Genomic DNA, 24,130 nt, shown 5'->3' with positions numbered 1-24,130 from the left:
CTCTTTAATATGCTTTTTAAAATATATTTTTATTGATTTCAGAGAGGAAGGGAGAGGGAGAGAGAGATAGAAATATCAATGATGAGAGAGAATAATTGATTGGCTGCCTCCTGCACACCCCCCACTGGGGATTGAGCCTACAACCCGGGCATGTGCCCTTGACCGGAGTTGAACCTGGGACCTTTTGGTTCGCAGGCTGACGCTCTATCCATCGAGCCAAACTGGCCAGGGCTTTAAATATGTTTTTTGTTGAGTTCAGAGAGAGGAAGGGAGACGGAGAGAGAGAGAAACATCAATGAGAGATAAACATCCATCGCTGCCTCCTGCACGCCCCCTACTGGGGAACGAGTCTATAACCCAGGGAATCAAACAGTGAGCTCCTGGTTCATGGGTCCAGGCTCCAATACTGAGCCACCCAGCTGGGTGAAAACCGGTTTATTTCACTTCTTGTTTCAGCGGCAGCAGGCTTGTCACATTGTCTCCCAGGGTTTGTGTGAATTGAAGATATCATTTTGCAGGGTTCCTTGCTCTCGTGGAAAGAGTACACTGTTGTCCCGGGAAGATGCCCACAACTTTCCAAATCTGACACTTTCTCTGAAAACCTGGTCTATTTGAGCGTGGATGTCCAGTCCAGACGACACCAGAAGAGGCTAAGAAGTCATCCCAGCTCGGGAGTTGGGAAGAGACTGGAAGGATGGAGGGATGGGCACTGGCCTGGGGGACTCTAACCAGGGCCGGAGCCATTTCCATCTTCACAGGAAGAGGCTCTGTGAAGGCACTCATCCCCGCCCCCCGGCCCCCGGCCCCCAAACCCAGGCCTCTCTGATTTCTGGGACACACGGGGGCAGAGTCCTGTCCTCTCGGCCTCACGCTGGAGAAGGCGCCCCAGGGAGAGCCGCAGTGCCCTGGCTTCAGTGGGGGCCCACCTGTGGCCTGCCCTTCGGAGCATGCCACCAGGACCAGCTCCCCAGCCCACCCTCCTGGGAGAGCCCAGCCTGGGAAGTCAGGCCCAACCCCTGGCCTTGGGGGGATCTATTTTGGGGAGGAGCAGAGTTGGGAGGGGAGTTTGAGATCAGGCTTTAGACCAGCCGTGGGCAAACTACGGCCCGCGGGCCGGATCCGGCCCGTTTGAAATGAATAAAACTAAAAAAAAAAAAAAGACCGTACCCTTTTATGTAATGATGTTTACTTTGAATTTATATTAGTTCACACAAACACTCCATCCATGCTTTTGTTCCGGCCCTCCGGTCCAGTTTAAGAACCCATTGTGGCCCTCGAGTCAAAAAGTTTGCCCACCCCTGCTTTAGACTCTGAATATTCCTTTAGTTTATTTTTGTGTATGGTGTAAGTTGGTGGTCTAGTTTCATTTTCTTGCATATATCTGTCCAATTTTCCCAACACCATTTATTGAAGAGACTATCTTGGCTCCATTGTATGTTCTTGCCTCCTTTGTCAAATATTAATTGAGCATATTGGTTCGGGCCGATTTCTGGGCTCTCTATTCTATTCCATTGATCTATATGCCTATTCTTGTGCCAGTACCAGGCAGTTTTGAGAACAGTGGCTTTGTAATACAACTTGATATCTGGTATTGAGATCCCACCTACTTTGTTCTTTTTCAGGATTGCTGCAGCTATTCGGGGTCTTCTTTTATTCCAGATGAATTTTTGGAAAGTTCGTTCTAGATCTCTGAAGTATGCCGTTGGTATTTTAATGGGAAGTGCGTTGAATTTATAGATTGCTTTGGGTAGTATGGCCATTTTAATGATGTTGATTCTACCAATCCATGAACACGGTATGTTCTTCCATCTGTTTATGTCTTCCTCTATGTCTTTTTTCAACGTCCTGTAGTTTTCTGAGTAGAGGTCTTTTACCTCTTTAGTTAAGTTTATTGGACTGTGAATATTCCTTTAACAGATCGCCCACATGCAGGCTGCCTCATTGCTTTCTACAATGCCTCACCTTTCAACGCTCTTTCTGAAACTAGGCTCAAGGGTGATATTCCACCAGCATGCAAAGTGCATGTTCTGGGAAACGTGTCCTTGTTGGGAACAGCAAGTAAAATACACGAAGAGAGTTAGTTCCAAGGACCTCGATGGCCTGCTGGGGCTCGGAGCCCTGTTTCTGTGGTCCTTTTTGTTGCAGGATGGAACCTGCCACCTTGACCGGGAATCGAACCACGACCCTTCGGTGTGGGGGCCGACGCTCTAACCACTGAGCTACTGGCCAGGGCCTGTGTGGACTCAACCCTGATGGTGGATCCACCAGGGGTGGATCCTCTCAGTGGTGCGCCAACCTGCATTCCCACTGCCATGTTCCCATTGCCCTCGGAGGCATGGAATAGAGTCTCCCCGGGAGCCAGCCACCTCGCTTTCAGACTCCTGGCCTGCAGAAGCGTGAAAACATACATTTCTGATGTTCCGAGGCACCCGTTTTGTGATCATTTGCTCCAGCAGCCCCGGCGAACCACAAACCCCATTTCTGGTAAAGCTGAGCATCTTGTCAGACATGTGCTGGCCACGTGGGTCTCCTGTTCTCTGAAAGGACCCTTTCTTGGTGTAGAAAAGCTCCCCCTCCCCATCTGGAATCCTATAAATGCGTCTATGGGTTCCTGGACCCTTGGCACAAGGCTACAGGAGCCTGCTGCCCACTGGCTGGGAACCCCGGTCTGCAGGCGTAAATTCCAACCCTTCGCCATGGGCCTGAGGGTTCTGCATGGTCTCCCCTGGCCAATCTCTTCCACCAAATAGCTTTCCGCTCTCCCCACAAACATCCCAGGCCCCGTGATCAGCATCTTCTGGAGCAGCCTCGTCTCTCTTTCCTGCACTTCACCCACTCGGTTCCTCTCCTCTCTGCTCTCCACTCAGCTGCCGGTTCCTCTCCTCTCTGCTCTCCACTCAGCCGCCGGTTCCTCTCCTCTCTGCTCTCCACTCAGCCACCGTCCCTTCCCACCCTGCAGGTCTCACCCCCAGGGCTTCCCCTCCCTGAGCCGCCCTGGCGGTTTCCTGTCCCCACCCCATGCCTGTACCCCCAGGTTGAGCTGGCCTCTCCTCCTCTCTGCTCCCCGAGCTCCCGCGCACACCTCTGACTCAGTTCATGACCTGTGAGGCATGAGCACAGTGCTGGGCGCCGGGAGTGCCGTCATGGGGTTAGCCCTTCACGCACCATGCTGTCACGCTGTTGGGGGGCGGGGACTATGTTTGCGTGTGAAGGTCCCGACATTGACGTACGTGGGACAGGAGGCTGGGCGCTGGGCTTGGTTTTCCCTCCCTCCACCCGCCGTGAAGGGAGTGAGATAACAACATGCAGTGGCACCCTTAGGAGATGACGCCTCAGACCCGACTCACAAGGCCACCCAGTGACGCATTCTCCCCTAGAAGTCCAACAAAGATGAAGGGGTGGGAGGGCACGGCTGGCCAGGGTTGAGGGTGCAGCCGGCGGCCCCAGAGCGCGACCCAGCTGATGAGTTAAGTCAGTGGCCTGTGCTTAACTCGGGAAGCCAACCAGCCCTGATGTCTTCACCTCCATTTCCTCCCTCTGGTTCCAAGCGGTTCAGGGGGCTGGACTACAAGTCCTGAGCTGCAGAGAGAGGGAGGAGGGACAGGCTGGGGGACACACACCCCGCCCCCAGACCAAGTGATCCCGGTCCCCACGCATCTCTAACTGTCTCCGTGCCAATGCCGCACCGTCTCCTAGTCCTTCCTTTACACCCACCGCGAGGCCCCTCACAGTCAATGTCAGGTGTTAGGCCGGGGGCTGGGGTCACAGGGGTGAAGACGGCTCCTCCTGCCCACAGGTGCCCTCAGACTAGCTGGGGAGATGGACACTGGAGAACACCGCACAGAGATCATACTGCAACAGCAAGGGCCCCCCTGAAGCCGCTGAGTTTCCAGGGCTTCCAGCCCGGCTGGCAGACCACACGCAGGCACACACACACACACACACACACACACACACAGGCAGCATGGCTGTGAGCAAACACGCAGAAGACACGGACCATAAAGTAATAAACAGAAGGCCGATTAAAACATGGATTGCTTGAATGTCAAGGGCAAGCCTCCTTTTTTAGGGCTATTGCAGGAAGATAAGCAGTGGGCGTCCTCGCCCAGGACCGGGCGTGGTAAGGAAGAACTTCAGAAAGGGGCAGGCACGGCAGGAAGTGGGAGTCAGGCCGAGGAGGAGGGGGGAAGAGACGGGGCCGAGGTGGCTGAGCTGCGGGAGGGGACAGGCAGGGCTGCAGGGGAACGAGGATGCAGGTGGGGGAGCCAGACAGGCCTGGGGTGGACTCCCAGCCCCACCACCGGTATGATCTCGGCAAGTTACGTATCTAAGCGTTGGCTCCCTCGCCTTTAAAGTCTGGCCAGTGGTAGTGCCCACGTTACAAGGTTGTGGGATCCAGTTAGATAAGGCTTGTCAAACACGGAGATCTACACTGGCCCGGGGCACATGGTTATCACTGAATGAGCAAACTGGCTGTGATGACGTTGACATGACAACAACAATAACAACAACAAAGGAGGGAAGGCAGCCTGCACAAGGAGCACCCTGAGGGCATCTGCTCTGTCCAAGGGGGGGTGGCATGGGCTCCCTATGTCCTCCCCACATCCCCCCATGGGCTTCTCTCCCCCAGACAGTGTCCCACCTGCTAAATCAGCAGATAAGTGGGGGATCCACGGTCAGCATCCCACCCCTCTCTCTGCCACTTTCCAGGTGCTGGGAACCCCAAGGCCCTCAGTGCCTGGATGCCAGGCCACGCATGTGCTCCTCTGCCCACGGGCCCTGAGGCTCTCCGTGGCCTTGGAAAAGGAGGGACAGGGCAGAATGCTGTCCGAAGCCCACACTCCGTGCTCTCTGGGCAGCCTCCCACCCAGAGGTCAGCGGCTGAGGCACATGAGTCACCGGGAGCTGAGGGTGGGGTGAGTGCCAGTGGTCTATCACCACCAAGTCACCAGGGCTGGGCCTTGCAGACTCCCCCCTCCCTGCTCTGCCCCGCCTGTTGATTCGAGCAGGAGCGATGCTTCTGGGTGGGGGGTGGGGTGGGGGTGGGAGGACATGCCTCCTGGGATATCCCAGGGAGCCAGGGACACACAGTTGCAGCCCAGTAAGTGTTTGTTTAATCACGGGGGTGCCCCAGCAATTCCCAGAGCCTGAGTCAGGACTCTGAGATGGGAGCCAAATTCCCATAAGAGAGCCCTGAAGAGGCCCTTAGCGCTGCCCAGGAGCCATTTTCAGGGAAGTCTTTCAACTCATGCTGTACTAATGATTAACGTTGTGCACACACACTCACACACACATTCACACTCACACACACACAGGCTCTCACACACACACTCACACACACACACACACACTCACACACACACACACAGGCTCACACACACACTCACACATACACACACTCACACACATGCATGCACACACACACACATACACACTCACTCACGCACTCACACACACACACAGTCACACACAGTTACACACACTCTCACACATGCACTCACACACACACTCACATTCACACTCACACACACACTCACACACCCTCACACTCACACACACACACACACACACACACAGTTTACAAAGCATGAGCTTTATTAAAGCGTGCTGTAAACGGTAAAGAGTCAGATACATCTAGAATGTTTATTTATTTAAGCGTATAAACAGAAATACCCCGAGATAGGCCGCTATCTCTGTGGCTGGCAGAGAGGCTATGGAAATGGCCCAAGATCTCACTGGGCAGGAATCTAGATCCTCTGGCTGTTGTATCACACACACAGTTTAATAAAAAATTTACTGAGCCCCAAGTGCCAGGTGGGGGGAGGGAAAGAGGGGGTCACTTAGAAAGGAGCAGGCAGAGCCTCCTGGAGGAGCCAACAACCCGGAAGGAGGGGGCGCCCAATGCCCCCCCCCCCCGCCCCGCCCTGTGAGACGCCAGGGATCTGTTCTCGCCCCACCTTCTCTCCCTGCTCTACCACTTCTTACCGAATCTCATACCCTCCCTCAGCTTCAGGGACCACCAGGACCACAGCTCAGCCCCTGGCTCTCCGGAGCTGGCCCCCAGCCCCATGGCTCCTCTGAACGCTAGAGCTGTGGACCCCAGTGCCTCCTGCACCCTCCCCGCAGGGGTCTCCCAGGACCACCAGCCCACAAGTCCAAGGCTGAAACACCCTCTTCCCCACCAGCTCAGCATCCTCATCCCTGCCTCAGGTGTGGCTCCTCCATTTAGGTGTCATCTTTGCAGTCCCCCCCGCCCCCAACACACAGCCAACCAATTGCCAGGTCCTGCTTATTTTCCTCCAAAACATCCTGAAATCCAGCCCTTCCGCTGCTCCTCATGCCTCTCTCCCAGGTCAGGCCCCAACTTCTGCGTAATAATCTCCTGACAGTCTTACCTCCCATGTCCCCATTCTTATGCCCCATGAACCCATCCTCCTTGCAGCCAATCTGTGCAGGTCCCCCCCCTGCCTCAAACCCTTAAAACCCTCCAATGGTTCCTCTCTGCAGGGGTGAAGTCCAAGTTCTTCTTTTTTTTTTTATCCTCACCTGAAAATATTTTTTCCATTGATTTTTAGAACGAGTGGAGGGGAGGGAGAGAGAGAGAGAGAAACGTCGATGTGAGGGAGATGCATCGATTGGTTGACTCCCACACACGCCCTGATAGGGGCTGGGGATGAACCTACAACCCAGGGATGTGCCCCTGACTGGGAATTGAACCCGTAACCCTTCGGTGAGAGGGGCCGATGCTCTAACCACAGGTCATACCAGCCAGGACCCAAGTGCTTTAATGAGACGCCCCATGATATGACCATTTGACCTTTACAGTCTCTTCTCTGGCCAATCCATGCCTTTTCCTGCACAGAGGCTGGCCTGCCTGTAGGACCAGCTTCATGAGTGTGAGACCTATGCAGGGCCCTCTTGAATTTCTTCCTATTTTTTAGCAAGGGCCTTACACTTTAAAAATATATATATTTTTAAAAATTGAGTTTTAGAGAGAGAGGAAGGGAGAGGGGGAGAGAGAGAGAGAGAGAGAGAGAGATGTGAGAGCCTAACATTGATCAGCTGCCTCCTGCAAGCCTCCTACTGGGGATCGAGCCTGCAACCTGGGCATGTGCCTGACAGGGAATCGAACCAGCAACCTTTCCTTGCATGGGAGGATGCCCAACCCAGTCACACAGGCCAGAGCCAGGGCCCTGCATTTTCAGTTTGCACTGGACCCCACAAATTATATTGCCAGTTCTCTGCACCCCTCTTGCAGTTTGTTGCCTCCAAAGCTTTGTCTGTACAACCCCCTCCACCCGGAACACCCCTCCACACATCACCCTTCTTTCTGCAGCTCTTCCTTTAAGACTCAACTTAGGCGCTGTGCTTGGGATGCCTCCCTTGGCCCTCTTTCCTCTCCTTCTCTGTCCTAATGAGCACGGAGCAGGTGCTCAACACACGTCTATGAGATCAACTGAATGGGAAGGCAACGTGTGACAAGTGCTAGAAGACAGTTACAAACTACGAGAAACAGTGAAACGAGGCAAGACGGGGCGAAGGCAAGTCTAAAGGTCTCCGGTTCGCCAAGGCGGCGCTAGGATCCTGCCTGTAGACGCGTTAATCTGTGCTCAGAGGGTCCACGTGGCTGCGACCAGCTCTCGGGCGCCGCCTGCCGCGATCGTGCCGCCGCTGCAGCTCTTTCTGGCGCCCCGCCCCTCCCCGGCCCTGAGCCCGCCTCGCACCTCCCATTGGCTGGCTCCTGTTCTCCCGCCCCTCCTCGGTTCAGCCATTCGGAGCCCGGCGGTGGGTGGGGCTTGCGGCCAGGGGTGGAGCGAGCGCTCCGATTGGCTCCGAGGAAAGCGGCGACGTGGCGGAGGAGGCCGGTTTGGGCCTAAACTGAAGCGCTGCCGCCCGGGCGCTGGGTTGGTGGTAGGCGGGGCGTGCTGGGTCGTCGGCCGGAAGCTGAACTGGAGGAAGGATGCAGGTGGGGGAACAGGAGCCGAGAAAACGGGGGGCTCTCCCGGGACCCCTGGGTTCGGTTCCCCCCGTCCGTCCCTAACCCGCTTCCTCGGCCACCCTCCCGGGCGGGCGGGCGCAGCCCTCCCCGGCCCCTCGTTCTGGCCCCGCGGGTGCCCGTGAAATGAGCGCGCGAGCGGCACGCCCCCTCCCCGCGCTCACACCCCTCTGTCTGCCGTGTTTCCCGCCAGGACCATCAGCACGTGCCCATCGACATCCAGACCAGCAAGCTGCTCGGTAGGACGGGGCGTCCCCGCGCAGCCCGCTTTCGGGGGAGCCCGGCCCCTTCCCCCCCTGTCGCCAACAGCTGGGAGCCCTGACGCCCCGAGGCCCCTGTTAAATCGCTGACCGTCCCCACGGGTCTGTGCCCCGGCCTGTGGCCCGACCGGCCTCGCTAACAGCAGCGGGAGGGACCGTGCCTAGTCTGTATCTGACCTGCGTCTCCCACTTAACATCTGGAACATGTGTTGTCCAATCACATCCCTCAGGCGCAGGGAGGGGCGTGGCCTACTGAAAGTCAACACAGTGGCAGATCCGAAATGGGAACTTATGTCAGGCTCGTGTCTGTGCTTTTTGTATTAAGCTGGGGAAAACTCCCTTTTCTTCCTATCTATCTATCTATCTATCTAGTCATTCATTCATACATACATACATACATACTAGAGGCATGACATTCATGCACTGTGGGGGGGTTGTCCCTCAGCCCGGCCTGCAAAGGCGGGGAGCCCTTGGGGGATGTCCAACTGACAGCTTAGGCCTCCTCAGAGGAGGCTGGCCACTGGGCTTGCTGTCAGCCCAGCTTGTGGCTGAGCGGCCTCCCCCTGTGGGTGTGCACTGACCACCAGCAGGGGGCAGCTCCTGTGTTGAGCATCTGTGCCCTGGTGGTCAGTGCACATCATGGCAACCGGTCGTTTGGTCGATTTGCATATTACCCTTTTATTGTATAGGAAAGGATTGATTTCAGAGAGGAAGGGAGAGAGAGAGATAGAAACATCAGTGCTGGGAGAGAATCATTGATCAGTTGCTTCCTACACACCCCACACTGGGAATCGAGCCCACAACCCCGGGTGGGAATCGAACAGCGACCTCGTGGTTCATAGGTTGAGGTTCGCCCACTGAGCCACGCCAGCCGGGGCTCCCTTTTCTTTTTAGAAGCTTCCGTCTTCCCTGGACTTTAGGAAGAAGAGGGACATAGACCCAGTTGGAAATAAAGACCTGTTAGTGGCCGGGCCATCTCCCTGATGTCTGTATCTGATCCACAGACCCCCTCCCCAGTTGAGGGCAAGGGAAGGGCCTCCTCCTTCTGACCCCTGCAGGGCATTGCACAGCCGCTGGGTTTTAAACACTTACTGGGTTGATTGATTTGATGCCGTATCGTTTGTTAAGCTGTCTGCCTGACTACCTCATCCCTTTGCTTCTGGTTCTGGGACATCCACAGAAGTTTTCTTTCTGGACATTTTAAAGGAATACAGCAGAGGGAGTAGAATGAGAACCACTGTGGGGCCCCGTGCCGGACCCATTTATTAACCAGGGCCGGTTCTGGGTTTCCTGCTGTGGGCCGGTTAGTCGGTCCTGTGCAGTGGCCACTTCCTTGGCCTCACTTCAGGTCTGTCCCAGTTCTTCGGCACATGTGCACGCTCGGTGTATGAACTTGTCCTTGGCCATGAGGGTATAGCGCAGGCCCTCAGTCATTCACGGAGGGTCCGCGCTATGCCAGGTGCGTTTTCAGGCACTTGATATTGTAAAAGTGAAGATCAGTAGGATTTATGGAGTCCTTGCCATGTGCCAGGCACAGTGTTCAATGCTGTACCTACATTTCCCCTGATCGCTCAGTATCTTATCCCCATTCTACATGTGGGGAAACCGAGGCACGGAGGCGGAGAGACTTGCCCCAGGAAGTTGGTAATTAGAAGGCAGGACCGCCTGAACCACAAAGCCCAGCTCTTAGCTCTCTCCTCCTGACGACACATGCATGGCTCTCAGCCACCCTGACCCTCTGCGAACAACTTAAATCCAGGCCCAGCTTCCAGGAGGTCAGTCACACCGTATTCACGTGTGCAGGGCGGAGCTGCACCGGTAAGAACAGACCAGTGTGAGGTAGCCTTGAGGGCGCTGACGGTATTAGGGGCTTTGCAGTTGCTCATTCACCCGGCTCTTGGCAAAACCCTCTTGTGTTTTCCATTGTCGTGGTTAATCCCAGCCCTGAGGAAGTGGAAGTTGAACATCATCCTCCGTCAAGAAAGTTATAATTACCCCTGGAAGCAAAAATATTATGGAGAATTTAGAGTGGTCAGAAGTGGCGCTTTGATGTCAGGACTAGTTTAAAGTTTCTCTTTATCCTTGTGTGGAGCCAACTGCTCCGGGAGTCAGGTTGCCAGCGTCTGTTTAGCGCTTGCAGGCATCCCTTTGGGCCTGTCTTCATGTCCATCTTCCCGTGACCCCCACCCCTTAGCCAGTGTGAATACAACCCGTAGCCCCTGTCGTGGCGCGTCTGCCCGAATTGTGACCGTCTGAAGGGAGCGCTGTGATTTGGGTGTTTCTCACGTAGACTGGCTGGTGGACAGAAGGCACTGCAACCTGAAATGGCAGAGTCTGGTGCTGACCATCCGAGAGAAGATCAATGCTGCCATCCAGGACATGCCGGAAAGCGAGGAGATTGCCCAGCTGCTCTCTGGGTCCTGTGAGTGCCTTGGGGCCGCCTTGCCGGAGCCCTCGCTTCCCCGGGCGCGGTACAGAGCCGCTGGGCTGCTCCCCTGTCGCTTAGCCACAGCGGATCCCCAGAGAAAGGTTTTGTCCAGGGGTGTAGATGCCCGTTTCTTCCTACACAAACTGGTGAAGGAGAGAGCTGTGCATGATGGGAGAACCGTGCTTACTTCAATCACTGGCATGTGAGTCAGCTCTCGGCCAGAGTAGATGGGGAGATACTGGAATTCTCAACGTCTTTGCTCTCCCTTGCTTTCCAGACATTCACTACTTCCACTGCCTAAGAATCGTGGACCTTCTCAAAGGCACTGAAGCTTCCACAAAAAACATTTTTGGCCGGTACTCTTCTCAGCGAATGAAGGCAAGTGTGGGCGAGGGTGCTAATGGGATCAGAGCTCTGGGTCTCTCGGAGGATCCGGTGGAGACGCCTACATGGAACGCTTCCTGAACTTTCTCTCTGACCCCAGAGCTTATGCCAGAAGTAGCTCCTTTGGGGATTGCTCGTTGGCGCCACACTCTTAAAATCAAGTGGGTGGTCCAACCAGTGCTCAGAGGGGGACCAGGAATGTGTGTTTGGTGTGACGGGAAGACTGGGAGAGCGTGCCCTGCTCCGGGCTTGCGCTGGGACGTGACTGCTGAGTCCTGTCCTGGCTCACTTCCTGTTTCCGTTCTCCCGCAGGATTGGCAGGAGATCGTGGCCCTGTATGAGAAGGACAACAGCTACCTAGGTAGGTGGTCCAGCCTGGGCCTCCTGGTGTCCAGGGCACCACTGGGGATGCCCACTCCCATAGTCCCGCAACACTGAGCTTCTAGGAGACACAGACCGTGTCGGGGAGAGGTTGGGCTGTAGATGTTTGCAAGGTGGGAAAACACATCCCACAGTGTTGGGGGGAGCAGGAGGACCAGGCAGGTAATAGGTAAATGCCAGGCCTGACCCCGCAGGTGTGTGTGAGTTCTCTACCACTGAACTCTCGTAAGGTGAGTGTGGAACCCCATTCCCTCCGCACCCCCATTCTATAGTAGGCAGAGGATGCGTGGATTATCCTTGGGGCCATATCAAGTTCCTGAGAGAGTAACTGAAGGGCTGATTGTAGTTTGGGTGTGTTTTCTAATAGTATAAATAATAATAATGATAATAGCTAATATTTACCAAGCACCTACTAAATACCTAAATACAAGCCATTAGGCTTGCTGTTTTATGTGGATTCCCTCTTTTAGTCCTCACGGCAGATATTGTCGACCTTGTGGTTCAGATGAGGATTGGGTTAGAGACGTTAAATGGCCGTCTTAGCTGCTACAGCGAGGAAATGGAGGAGCTGGGAAGCCACCCCACGCTCTTCCCCACCAAACGAGGGTCCATGTGTGCATGTCCCGGGCGTGCTTGCCTGATGGTGCGGGTGTCTGAGGCGAATTTCCTGGGCCCTTCTCAGTGGAACTCTCTAGCCTCCTCGTTCGGAACGTCACCTATGAGATCCCCTCGCTGAAGAAGCAGATCGCCAAGTGCCAGCAGCTGCAGCAAGAATATAGCCGCAAGGAGGAGGAGGGCCAGGGCGGGGCTGCCGAGATGCGGGAGCAGTTCTACCACTCGTGCAAGCAGTACGGCATCACGGTGAGCGGAGGGCACCGGGCCTCTGCCTGCCTGCTGGGCCCACAGCTCTGCATCTGGGAAAGGCTCCCCCAGCCTGCTGTGCCCTTCGGGGGCCAGCTTCTCTCCGGTCGGCTCTGCGCACGTTTTCTTTCATCTGCTGGACCCCACTTCCCGGCACCCTGCCTTAGCCCCCTTCTCCCATCCCCTCTAGGGAGACAATGTCCGGAGAGAACTGCTGGCTCTGGTGAAGGAGCTGCCGAGTCAACTGGCCGAGATCGGGGCGCGGGCTCGGTCCCTGGGGGAAGCCATCGACCTGTACCAGGCCTGCGTGGGGTTCGTGTGTGAAAGGTAAAGGGGACCGGGGCTGCTCTGTAGCAGGGGCAGTGTGCCCATTCCCCTGGCTGTTGTCTCTTCTCCACTTGTGTTTTCCCCACATGACACTTGAGTTTCATTTTACGCACTGGAACCCGTGGGGGCTTTGCCCATCTGACCTTATGGCCCAGGCCAAAGCCCACTGTTGGCTGCGTGAGTGGCAGCCGGAGGGTCAGTTATGTCCCTGTTGCAGCCCCGAGGAGCAGGTGCTGCCGATGCTGCGATTTGTGCAGAAGCGGGGGAACTCCACGGTGTACGAGTGGAGGACGGGGACAGAGCCTTCCGTGGTGGAGCGGCCGCACCTCGAGGAGCCGCCCGAGCAGGTGGAAGAAGACGCGGTAAGACAGGCTGAGGGAGAGCTGCTCCCCGACCCCCCGACACACACAGCCCAAACCTCACAGCCTGAATTCAGAGTCCCCGAGGAAGAAAGGGATTTGTGTGAGAGACTATAGGTGGAAGGGCCCAGGGGCCCTACTCCCCTATTTTTCCGGCCGCCTTTTTAAAAATTGTTTTCTTTTTTATTGATTTCAGAGAAGAAGGGAAAGGGAGATAGAAATATCATTGATGAGAGCATCATTGATCAGCTGCCACCTGCACACCCCCCACCAGGGATTGAGCCCGCAATTGGGCATGTGCCCTGATCGGGAATTGAACCGTGACCTCCTGGTTCATAGGTCGATGCCCAACCTCTGAGCCATGCAGGCCGGCCTTTCTGGCCTTCTTGCGGTCAGAGTACAGAAGAGGGCCGGGAGCCTCAGCAATCTGCCTGGCTTTGAGCTGGGAACCCTTCAGTCCCTCAGCTCTCCGAGATGGGCCCTGCTTGGGGAGCTGGGAGGCCACTGCGTTTAAACAGTGGGCGAGCACAGCCCCTTACCGTCCCCACCCTCCGAGCTAACACATCCTTTCTCCTAGATTGACTGGGGCGACTTTGGGGTGGAGGTGGCCTCTGAAGGGACTGACCCTGCCCAGCCTGCTGGCATCGACTGGGGCATCTCCCTGGAATCGGATTCAAAGGTGAGCATGCCCTCTCGGTCCGCCTCTGAGGGCTTTCTGTGATTCCTGCTTCAGCGAGAAGAAGAGTCCTGTCTGCCTTTACAGGCATCGTTGGAAGCTCCTGGCTCTCAGACCAGGTGTGGCCGGGGGACGGCTTCCAAAGCGACATGTCAGAGCCTGGGCCACTCCTGGAGTTTGGGGCAAGGGGTGGGGCTGCCAGCAGGTGGTAACTCTCCAGAGCAGGGGTGAGGGTGGCAACGTCCACGGCCCCACACTGGCGTCTTTGCCACCGACCACAGGCCTGCGTGTCCTTCCTGCAGCTGAACTGTGCGGTTGTTGACTTAGGGAGGGCTTGGGTTGAGTCTGGCTCGCTTTGCTGGGAAAATTCGGCCAACATTCCTGGGGCTCTTTGCTTTCCACCCAGGAAGCTGGGGGTGATGAGATAGACTGGGGAGACGACGCTGCCGCTTTGCAGATCACAGTGGTGGAGGCTGGAACTGAGGGTGAGTGCACGGCCCCTGCCAGCAGCCGCGCGGGTTTGGAGAGGAATGTGGGCGAGGGGTCCCAGGAGTGCTGATGGGCTCTGCGTCTGAACTGACCCTCCCCACCGCTGAGAGGCTGTAGTGGCGACTGAGCCACTAGAGGGCAGTGCAGGCCGAGACTTCACCCCCTGTGCCCAGAGGGCTGGCCTCACTCAGACCAGCTGTGGTCCTCACAGGCTAGGGCTGAGATGCGGGAATGGGTGACCTTTCCCCCTGGGGTTGGAACAGGAAGTGGCTTTAGTTCAGTGAGTCCGTGTCCATATTAACCCACCAGAGCGTCTCACTTGGGGGAGGTCTCCTCCCGTCCTCAGCTCCCTCATCACTTCTGTTTCCTCCTGGCAGCTCCGGAAGGTGTTGCCAGGGGCTCGGATGCCCTGACACTCCTTGAATACCCTGAGACCCGGAACCAGTTCATCGACGAGCTCATGGAGGTACCTTCATCCTCTGCGAGGGGGGTGGGGGGCGCCGCATTGAGGGCTTGCTCCAGACCCCTGAGCCGGCCCCTCCTGCTTCTGTGAGGGACACCAGAGACATCTCAGACTAGGAGGCCCCATCCACTCGGCAAGGGTTTACCCTGCACTTTCTCAGCCCCTGGCACTGCCTGAGGCGCCAGAGAGGGAGCAGGGAATAAAACAGTCCAAGTCCTGACCCGGGGCTTATGTTCCAGTGGGGAATGCAGACAGGAAACAAGATGAATAAAGTAAGAGATGCGGTGTGTTAGGCGTTAACGTCAGTGCCACGAGGAAAGGAGTGCTGGAGGGCTGCTGGGCTTCCTGTCGGCCGACCAGGGAAGGCCTCGTGGTGAAGGTCACCAGTAAGCCAGGACCTGCAGGGGCAGGGAGAGGCCGAAGCCTGGCCGAAAAGCTCTCCAGGCAGAGGGCGCGATTGCCGAGGCCCTGAGAGGGGCGCCGGCCCTGCGTATCTGATGCAGGGAGGCCGGCCTGGCAGAGCGGGAGTGGGCAAGTGAAGGCGATCAGAGAGGTGAAGCTTCGGGACTTTGGCTTTTACTACGAGTGACTGAGATGCTGTAGGAGGTTTGGAGCCACATGATCTCACTTGTGTCAATACCATCCCTGTGGCGAAGCTACGAGCAGCCCAGAGTAAGGAGCCGGTGTTCTCGGTCCTTCCTGTGGGACTGGGGCGCTGGGGCTGCCCTTGTCAATCTGGGTCTTTCCCTCCCAGTGCCCTGCTGGCTGGGGAGGCTTCATGAAGATTATTGTCCTCACCAGATTCATCCTCTTTCTGTCCAGAGAGGACCCTCCCAGCCTCCAGGAGAGGAGGGCAGAAGTGATCAAGCTTCCATGGTTGAATAAGAGGACAAGATCTGGGGCTGCCTCTCAGAGTCTTCCCAGCCCTTCCTTATCCCAGGGATCCCTCTCCCTGAGTCTCGTTCCTCCCACGGAGAGAAAATACCTTCACGGGGGCCGAGAGAACCCTCTGAACCTCTGCGTTCTCAGTTATCTGATCCCCAGCGAGGAGGAAGCGGGGGTCCAGGCTAGAAGGGCCTGAGATAGAAATGGGTGATGGCAGAGTGAAGCAGAGGCTGCCGCAAGCCCTGACGTTATAGTTGGTGCGTTTCTAGCAACAAAAGTATTCAGAGGAAGGAACCCCTCCGCACCCAGAGCCTCACCCTCACATCTCACCCTTCACTTGGGGCAGGCTGGGGGCTTAGCCTCAGCGTTCTCTTCTTGGTTTGAACCAAATCCTCTTCGTCCTCAGCTCGAGATCTTCCTGTCCCAGAGAGCCGTGGAGATGAGCGAGGAGGCCGACATCCTGTCTGTGAGCCAGTTCCAGCTGGCTCCAGCCATCCTGCAGGGCCAGACCAAAGCGAAGATGGAAACCCTGGTGTCAGTGCTGCAGGACCTGATTGGCCGGCTCACCAGTCTCCGAATGCAGCACCTGTTTATGATCCTGGCCTCACCAAGGTCTGGCTTTCCCCTTGACATGGGGCTGTTCCGGGCTCGGAGCAGGACTCCTCCATCTTGAAGAGTCCTGACCCCTTGTATTCTTCTCCATGACCCCTTAGACCTCGTGCCTGCCTCCCATAGCTGGGCCATCCCAACGGGGGACCTAGATTCCCTGTGGGGCAGGGTGGGGTGATGTGCTGTATGCAGCCAGAATCCGGAGGACAGGGCAGCCAGGAGGTAGTCTTTACAGAAAGGTGGAAGGATGAGGCCGATTCGGGATCTGGTTTCCTGAGCTTCATCTTTTGGTTGAACGGGTGCTCCGGTTGCTCTGCTACACCACTGCCCTGAACGCCCTGCAGGTATGTGGACAGAGTCACCGAGTTCCTCCAGCAAAAGCTGAAGCAGTCCCAGCTGCTGGCTTTGAAGAAAGAACTGATGGTGCAGAAGCAGCAGGAGGCACTGCAGGAGCAGGCCGCTCTGGAGCCCAAGCTGGACCTGCTGCTGGAGAAGACGAAGGAGCTGCAGAAGCTGGTAAGACAGGAAAGGGAAACCTACCAGGGCGGGACCCCCGTTTCCGCAGATCGAGGCCCACTCGGCATCGCTGTCTTTCAGATTGAAGCTGACATTTCCAAGAGGTACAACGGGCGCCCTGTGAACCTGATGGGAACCTCTCTGTGACACCCGCCCCGTCCTGCTCGTCTCCTCAGCCTCAGGACGGAGGTGGGACGCCAGGGCTGATGTTGCGGGCCTTTCCCAGCGAGAGACCAGGCTCTGGAGGGTGGAAGGCCACGTGCGGGAGCGTCACCCAGATGGTGACCTTTGCACTCACTGTATCTCTGCAAGAAGCTGTCTTATGGGCCCTGTGGCCTGTCAGCCTGAAAGCCCAGCGTCTCCTTGTTAACCAGTCGGACTTAATAAAAGAGGAAGAGACTGGCTTTATCCTGACCGTTTCTGCTTCTCTGGGCCTGGAGCTGAGACTGCACACCTGTTTGCATGGGGTTCGTGATCCCCGTGGGCTCCCCAGGCCACCAGCTGTCCCTGTGCAGGCCCAGGTGAGGGACCTGTCCTCTGGGTGACAGGGAGGGCCCAGATTAGCATCTGCAGATGGCTCAGCAAGGGGCTCTGGGTAACTGAGTCAGGGGCCCCTTTTTCTGAGCCAGGCCCAGCCTGCCACACTCAGGCCAGAGCCCAGGAGAAGCAGTCAGGTGGCAGCCTGGCTGGAGCCAGCAAAGCTGTCGTTCCCTTTTAGTCACAGCTTACCCCCCGGCAGAGGGGAAATGCGGTTTGGGGAGGAAGGTCTGATGAACAAGGTGGAGACAGGAGTTGTCACCTTCACTAGCTGCCTGTTCACTTCCTACCCGTAACTGCCTGCTCTCTGATTGGGCAGAGCCCACCCCAAGACAGCACCCGTCTCCCAAGCCACCTACCCATCTCTGTTTCCCAGGAAGGGTAGGGGCTGGGGATGGCCGGCAATTCGATTTTAATTTCATAGCAGAGCAGTTGATTCATGGCTCTTTGTCGCTGGCGTTGACTCCCGTAATGACTTTCCATCAAAATGAAAAGTGGAGTGACACCACTCATTATTCCTGCTGCTTGTTATCTCAGTTCTGGGGAGGGCCGCCCCCTCCCTGCTGCCTTTCAGCCGTCCTGGACAGTGAGTGATGGCCCCTATTAATCACCGACCCCGCGGACTCCAGCGGACACACGCTATCCAAAGGAGAGAGAGATAAGGCAGCATGAACTGCTTGAAGCTGCTCCTATCAATTAATGTCAGCCCATCGCTTCCCCCCAATCTTTGCCTGCTCACCTTCTTTTGGGGGTATTGGGGGCTGAAACAAGTCTAGGAATTGGAAAGGGAAGATATTGGTGTGGAACGTCGAGGTAAAACTGTCCTTGGGATGGAAGGGCATACAGGGGCTGAGTGGGCCCTGTCCTGCCCTCAGCCGCTGGGAGGGCGCTGGGCCTGGGGAGCTGTCTGCGTCTCTTGGTCCCTTCCCCTCCCAGCGAATGGCGCTTCCTCCTGCCCGCCCTGTTCAGCTGCTGGCTCCACTGGCCTCTGGCCTCCCTCTCGCAGCAGCCACCAGCTCACCGAGGCATGCGGCCCTTGCCCACTCTAACGTCCCTCGTCCAATCACCAGCTGTTACACAGACTCCATTGCTTACTGGGCACCGAGCTTCAGGGAGAAGCCCTGTGGGTCAGGTGACTGCAGGCTGGGTTCGGGCCTCAAGAGCTCTCACTCCTGCCCTTGCAGAGGAGCGCCTCGCCGGCCTCTGCCCTCTGCCCACTGAGGCCGTGGGAGAGGCGTGCAGGCTGCGGCGTGGCCGTCTGTGCACGAGGGAAGTGGCTTTGGGTAAAAGATTTCTCAGGTTTTGGTGTCTTGGAAGAAGGTATGATTAGGGGACTGTTCTCAGGAATTCAGCCCCTTTCAATGCTTATCTGGTGAGAGGAAGGCCCACTGACTCCTAGGCTGATGTAAATGGTCTTTTAAAAGCCTTTAACCCCAGAACATGGGTTGTTCTGCAGATGCTTTAGCCCCATTTGCTTTTGGCCTCGTGCTTCGCTTCCTGGCGCCCCTTTCCCGACCCTGAAGATCTGCCTGGCTGTCCACTCCCAGTGTCGCTCGGATCTGCTCCTAGGTCTCCCTTACATCACTGATTGCATTTAGGTTCCTGCTTGTTTTTCTCAGAATTGCCTCAGGTGGTTGTGAGCATTAAATGAGTTAATGTAGCCCTAGCTGGTTTGGCTGCTCAGTGGATAGAGCGTTGGCCTGCAGACTAACGGGTCCCGGGTTCAATTCCGGTCAAGGACACATGCCCGGTGCGGGCTCGATCCCCAGTAGGGGGCGTGCAAGAGGCAGCCGATTAATGATTCATTCTCATGGATGTTTCTATCTCCCACTCCCTTCCTCTCTGAAATCAATAAAAATATTTTTTTAAATAAATGAGTTAATGTCTGCAGAGCGCTCAGAACCGTGCCGGGCACAGAGTAAGTAGTCGCTGGAAAAAACCTGCGCCCTTATTCTTGGTTTGTGAAGTAATGAGGACCTTTCATCCTTGTCTAACTTGCCTTCTTGGAGGGGAGAGGTGAGACCTCCTGGTGGAGAGGGAAGAACAGTTCTGAGCAGCCAGGTTTTTAGGATTGAAAAAACAGTTCAGGGAGAGAGGGAGGAGGGGCCAAGATTGCACCCTCAGACTCCTTAGCGTGATGTGGATGTATTGCCCAGAGCGCACCTCACTTTCGTGGGTAACTTCTATGCCACCTCCTTCCAGGGATCTAAGGCTCTCACTACTTGGCTCAGATGAGTCTTCCTGTTTAGATGAGGAAGCAGAGCCTTTCCAAAACCCACTCGCCCTGCTAACTCCTCCACTGCCCAAGCCCCACACAATCTCCGCTCAAAGGAAGCCTTCCTGCCTGCTCCGTGTCCTCATAGCCTGGCTCTTTACAGTCAGCAGAAGTAGGACCCCTTGGCGCTGCAGCCTGCGGTGCTGACCGTGAACGTGGGCTAAGTGCGGTGCTAACAACTGTTCATCGGGTTCTGGCCGCCCACCAAGGGAGATGTGGGGTCCTGCACATGCAGACCTAGTTTCCCATGGCCAGTGGGCTGGGAATTAGCTGCACGATTCAGCCTGGAAACCTCGCCCATCCAAAGAGTCACCTGCTCCAGGGAACTGGCCCGGGCTGAGGACCAAAGGCAAGCACCTCCCAGGCCCTCGGGGCAGGAGCTGGTCCTGCTCTCGGGCATGTACGCCTCCCCCACCCCTCTCGCCCTTTTCCTCTTTCACTCCCAAGGTTTTGCCTACAATTTCTCCTCTAGAAACACAGGCCCTAAACTCTTCCCTGCCTTTTAATCCACACCTGCCTGTCCTATTACTAATTTTTTGGTTGTTTTTTTAATCCTCACCTGAGGACATTTTTTCCATTGATTCTTTAGACTCTATGGCAGTGGTTCTCAACCTTCCTAATGCCGTGACCCTTTAATACAGTTCCTTATGTTGTGGTGACCCCCAACCATAAAATTATTTTCGTTGCTGCTTAATAACTGTTATTTTGCTACTGTTATGAATCGTAATGTAAATATCTGATATGCAGGATGTATTTTCAGGGGTTGCGACCCACAGGTTGAGAACTGCTGCTTTAGAGAGAGAGAGAGAGAGAAAGAGAGAGAGAGAGAGAGAGAGAGAGAGAGAGAGAGAGAGAGAGAAGAAAGACACATTGATTGGTTGCCTCTCACACACGCCCAGACCAGGGCCAGGGGATCAAACCTACAACCGAGGTACACGTCCTTAACTGGGACTCGAACCAGCAACCCTTTGGTGCACCGGCCAACGCTCTAACCACTGAGAACTCTGGCCAGGGCTATCCTGTTACTAATTTTTATTTCATCTTTTTTTTTCTGCAAAAACTTTATTGTTTCCATTTGGTCCAATGCATGGGACAGGGCTTCAGGGAGAGGCTCAGGTAAGAGCCAGACACCAGGGGGAAGCAGAGGGGCCCTCAAAGGCCTCGGCTCCACAGGCTCCTAGTCGTGCTGGAGGGGGAGCCTTTGGAAGAGATACTCGCCCAGCCCAGCCTGGGGCCGGCAGCCTGCGGAGGTGAGTCAGGTGTCGCCCATCTTCTTGATGAGCATCTCCTGCTCACCCAGGAGGTGGTTCTGCAGGAAGTCACGGAGCTGAGGGTCTGCGCGGGCAGAACCAGGGCCTGCGACTCCCAAAGGGCCTGGGTCAGGCTCCTCTCCAAGGCCAGGGCGGCTTCCATGGCTCCTGAGTGTTGCCCGCTCACCTTGGCTTCAGCGCGTCCTTTAAAAGACGCTCAGCGCCCTCGGCTTCTTCTCCACCAACTCGCAGAAGAAGCGCCCACGCCCTCGGGAGCCACGTCGTCACCGTGGAAGTAGAAGCCCGAGAGAGGTAGGTGTGGGCGCCCGCAGATGCAGGTTGGCCCGGCGGTTGGGCGCAGCCTCCTCGGTGGAATAATTCCGACGAATTTGGGAGCTCATGGTGGTTCGGCAATCAGAGGAATTAAGGTAGAAAAACCCCGGTGTGTTGGCTGGTCTCAGAGGTGGTTCCGGAGGTGGTTCCGGAGGTGGTTCCGGAGGTGGTTCCGGAGGTGGTTCTGAAGGTGGTTCTGAAGGTGGTTCCGGAGGTGGTTCCGGAGGTGGTTCTGGAGGTGATTCTGAAGGTGGTTCCGGAGGTGGTTCCGGAGGTGGTTCAGAAGGTGGTGACTGGATAAGAGGCTGGAGAGAGGTCGGAGGCTGGAAGAAGGGGCGTCCCTGGGTCTGTTCTGTCCAAACACTGTTGAAGTGGGAGACAGATCTGGGACCGCTGAAGGCACTTCTTGTTTCGCCTTTTAATTGTCACGTGTTTACTCTCCTCCTCTCCTTATGCACACATACGAAAATCTAGTACCAGTAATAGGTTAGGAAGGGAACAGGAAAAGCAAGGTGGTGGCGACCTGCATGTCTCCATCTGGGAAGCCTGGGTCAAGTCCTGGCCTTTTCTTGCCGTCTGAGCGACCTTGGGCGAGTCCCCGGCCCTCTCTGTGCCTCCTTCCCTTCACCTGTAAAATGAGACAAGGGCACCACCTGCCCCGGGTAGGGCGCTGCCGTGGGTGTCTGCGCACCCAGACGGGGGCTGGCACAGTGCGCCTCACCTGCCAGCTGTTGCGAGGGGCTGGTGGGCCGGAAGTATCCTGGCCTGAGGTGAGAAACTTGCGCTTGGGTCCTGGCTCTGTATGTCCCAGATATTCCAACACATCTCCACCCAGCCCATCACCATCCCAGCCCACACCTCTCCCTCTCTGCCTTCTCCGCTCGCTCCCCTCTAACCCTCCTTTCCTGTGCCACGGGCTTTGTCACCCTAATCATCCCGCTGCTTAGAAACGGATGACCCCTTAGCTCCCCAAATTCCTGTGTAGTCGGCCGGCTGGCTCTTAATATTCGGGGTTTCACCTGCCTTCCAGCCTGGGGATCCATCCAAGACACCACGGCCTCATGGTCCCCAAACACCCCCCTCTTCTTGGCCCCTCCTAGCCTTCCGGACCAGAGACCCAAACATGTCTCCCCTGCAGAACAACCCTCCCTCCTCAGCCGCACCCCGCCTGCCTCTCAGTGCCCTCCCGGTGCCTGTCCCCAACTGAGCTGCTGAAGGGCTGGGCTGGGTCCTGCTCATTTTCGTGTCCCCTTTGGAATCGCAAACGTCTCCGAACATCAATGGTCTTACTGATCTCTGACGTGACCGACCTCTATCATACTGTGATCATATGGCTCACAAATTATAAGAAAGAACAGTCCCACAAAACACGATGTTCAGGAAGAAAATTGGGTTTACGCAGGCTTTTCAACGGGACTGATGGTGATTGAAGTCCTGTCTCCCAGCCATCCATGAGAGCGCCGCCCTCGGTATCGTGTGGGCCTCGTCTCTCGTCTTGCCCTGTTTCCTGAGGACCAGAGGAGAGAGCAGGGAGGGAGGGGAGGCGATATCGCCATCCTCTGGGAGATATCGTTGCTTCACAGCCGGGTTTGCTACCTGAAGCTGGGGTCAGCCCCCACTTACTGAATGTCACCCATACGTGGCTCCGAAGGAACTGCTCTGCCCCCGAGGGATCAGGCCCCCGGAGCCGGAGCCGCTTCCAGGCCGGCAGAGCCCAGGGCCCCGCAGGAGGGCGTCACGCAGCACCAGGGAGCGGGGGTGCCAGCTGACCGCAGCGCCTTGTCCTCCAAGGGCCCCTCCTCCCTGGTGAGGGCAGGGCTCTGGGGCACCTTGGCCCTGTGTAAACTCTCACTTACCCTGCCTGCCGCCGCCTCTCGCTCCCCAGGCTTCACAGAAAACCCGTCTGAATATTTAAACTTCTCCTGTGTGTCTAATAAAAAGTTCTGCACTATTTAACGCCCCGGCTATCCATTACTGTCGGGAGCTGCCCTCTCCTTCCCAGCCTTCCCCTCCCTCCCTCTCGTCCAAACCACGCGCAGCAAAGCCATTTGTCAAAGCTCCCTCCGCAGGCTGCGCTTGGCTGTGTCTGAAAGGACAAGCCGCCCCACCGGGGAAGGTGGGGATGAATAAAGGGGCTATGCAAATTGCTGCTTAATCTGCAGAGGAACACCCAGGCTTTGGGGAGACACTCATTACTTCTTTTAACTGTGATTAACGGGCAAATTAAACCCAAGCCCTTAACTCTCTCCTGGCAGAGGACTCGAACGCAGAGCCCTGAGCCAGTGCAGGGAGAGGGAGGCTCTCGTCTGCAGTTGTCTGCAGCCCCGGAGACTGGGGCCCAGAAACCCCAGTGCTGCCTCTCAGTTGGTGGTGGTGGTGTAGGAGGGAGGGGCACCCGGAGGTGGGGAGCGGATCAGCACCTTCACCTTCTCACCTGGGGAAGGGAGGCCTGCTGCTGCCTTTCTTTCCTTTCAGCCACTCAGGAAAGAACAAGATCAGTGGCTCCTGGATTTGTCGCTCGCTTTTCTCCCACCGAGAAATAAAAACAAAAAATGAGAGGACCCCTGGACCTCACCCGCCAGAACCTCCTGAGGGTGTGGCCAAAGCAGCTTGAGCCCCACACTGAGTTCAAGGTCAGACCAGCCCCAAACCTAGAGCTGGAAACGTGGGTAAAAGGAACTTGTCCAACTCAAAACCCAATCTTGAGCCCAGGGTTGGGGCAAAGGGCACAGAAGTAGGAGGTGAGGGCGGAGTGTTTTTATGGGAATGGAGACCCTGGCAGGAGTCCTGCTGCAGGTTACAGGCCTAGGCTGTGGACACCCAAGTTGGTATCCAAAGTCTCTCTTTGTTTCTTAGTCCATCTGCATGTGTGTGTGTGTGAAGATATCTGGCCCAGCTCATTACATAAAATTGACCATTCAACCCCCTTTTTGAGTGTACAATTCAGTGGCGTTAAGTACATTTCCATTGTTGTGCAAACCCCCCCCAACCCCCCCATTCCATCTGTTTTAGCAGATGATCCTCTAGGCCAGCGGTTCGCAACCTGTGGGTCGCGGCCCCTTTGGCGGTCGAACGACCCTTTCACAGGGGTCGCCTAAGAC

At 56.3% G+C, this 24,130-nt stretch overlaps 1 protein-coding gene across 3 annotated transcripts in view; it reads left to right on the top strand.

Annotated features, from left to right (window-relative positions):
* Nucleotides 1–17,038, top strand: part of CDK5RAP3 (CDK5 regulatory subunit associated protein 3) — a 161,134-nt gene extending 144,096 nt beyond the window's left edge. Inside the window, exons 1-14 of one of the 3 annotated variants that reach the window (XM_059670769.1) lie at nt 7,813–7,966; nt 8,190–8,235; nt 10,547–10,678; nt 10,962–11,062; nt 11,381–11,429; nt 12,132–12,310; nt 12,501–12,637; nt 12,855–12,999; nt 13,574–13,675; nt 14,079–14,157; nt 14,539–14,627; nt 15,916–16,121; nt 16,463–16,634; nt 16,716–17,038. In XM_059670769.1, the coding sequence (XP_059526752.1) occupies nt 7,961–7,966; nt 8,190–8,235; nt 10,547–10,678; nt 10,962–11,062; nt 11,381–11,429; nt 12,132–12,310; nt 12,501–12,637; nt 12,855–12,999; nt 13,574–13,675; nt 14,079–14,157; nt 14,539–14,627; nt 15,916–16,121; nt 16,463–16,634; nt 16,716–16,781 (1,509 nt within the window). In that variant the 5' untranslated portion in view covers nt 7,813–7,960 and the 3' untranslated portion in view covers nt 16,782–17,038. Of the gene's footprint in view, nt 1–7,812; nt 7,967–8,186; nt 8,236–8,526; nt 8,550–10,546; nt 10,679–10,961; nt 11,063–11,380; nt 11,430–12,131; nt 12,311–12,500; nt 12,638–12,854; nt 13,000–13,573; nt 13,676–14,078; nt 14,158–14,538; nt 14,628–15,915; nt 16,122–16,462; nt 16,635–16,715 lie in introns of those variants that run through there. The other 2 variants (XM_059670770.1, XM_059670771.1) reach the window with 2 other exon arrangements.
* The last annotated feature ends 7,092 nt before the right edge of the window (nt 17,039–24,130 follow it).

The sequence above is a fragment of the Myotis daubentonii genome, chromosome 16, assembly GCF_963259705.1.
Source record: "Myotis daubentonii chromosome 16, mMyoDau2.1, whole genome shotgun sequence".
NCBI lineage: Eukaryota > Metazoa > Chordata > Mammalia > Chiroptera > Vespertilionidae > Myotis > Myotis daubentonii.
This window is presented reverse-complemented; position numbering and strand designations above follow the sequence as displayed.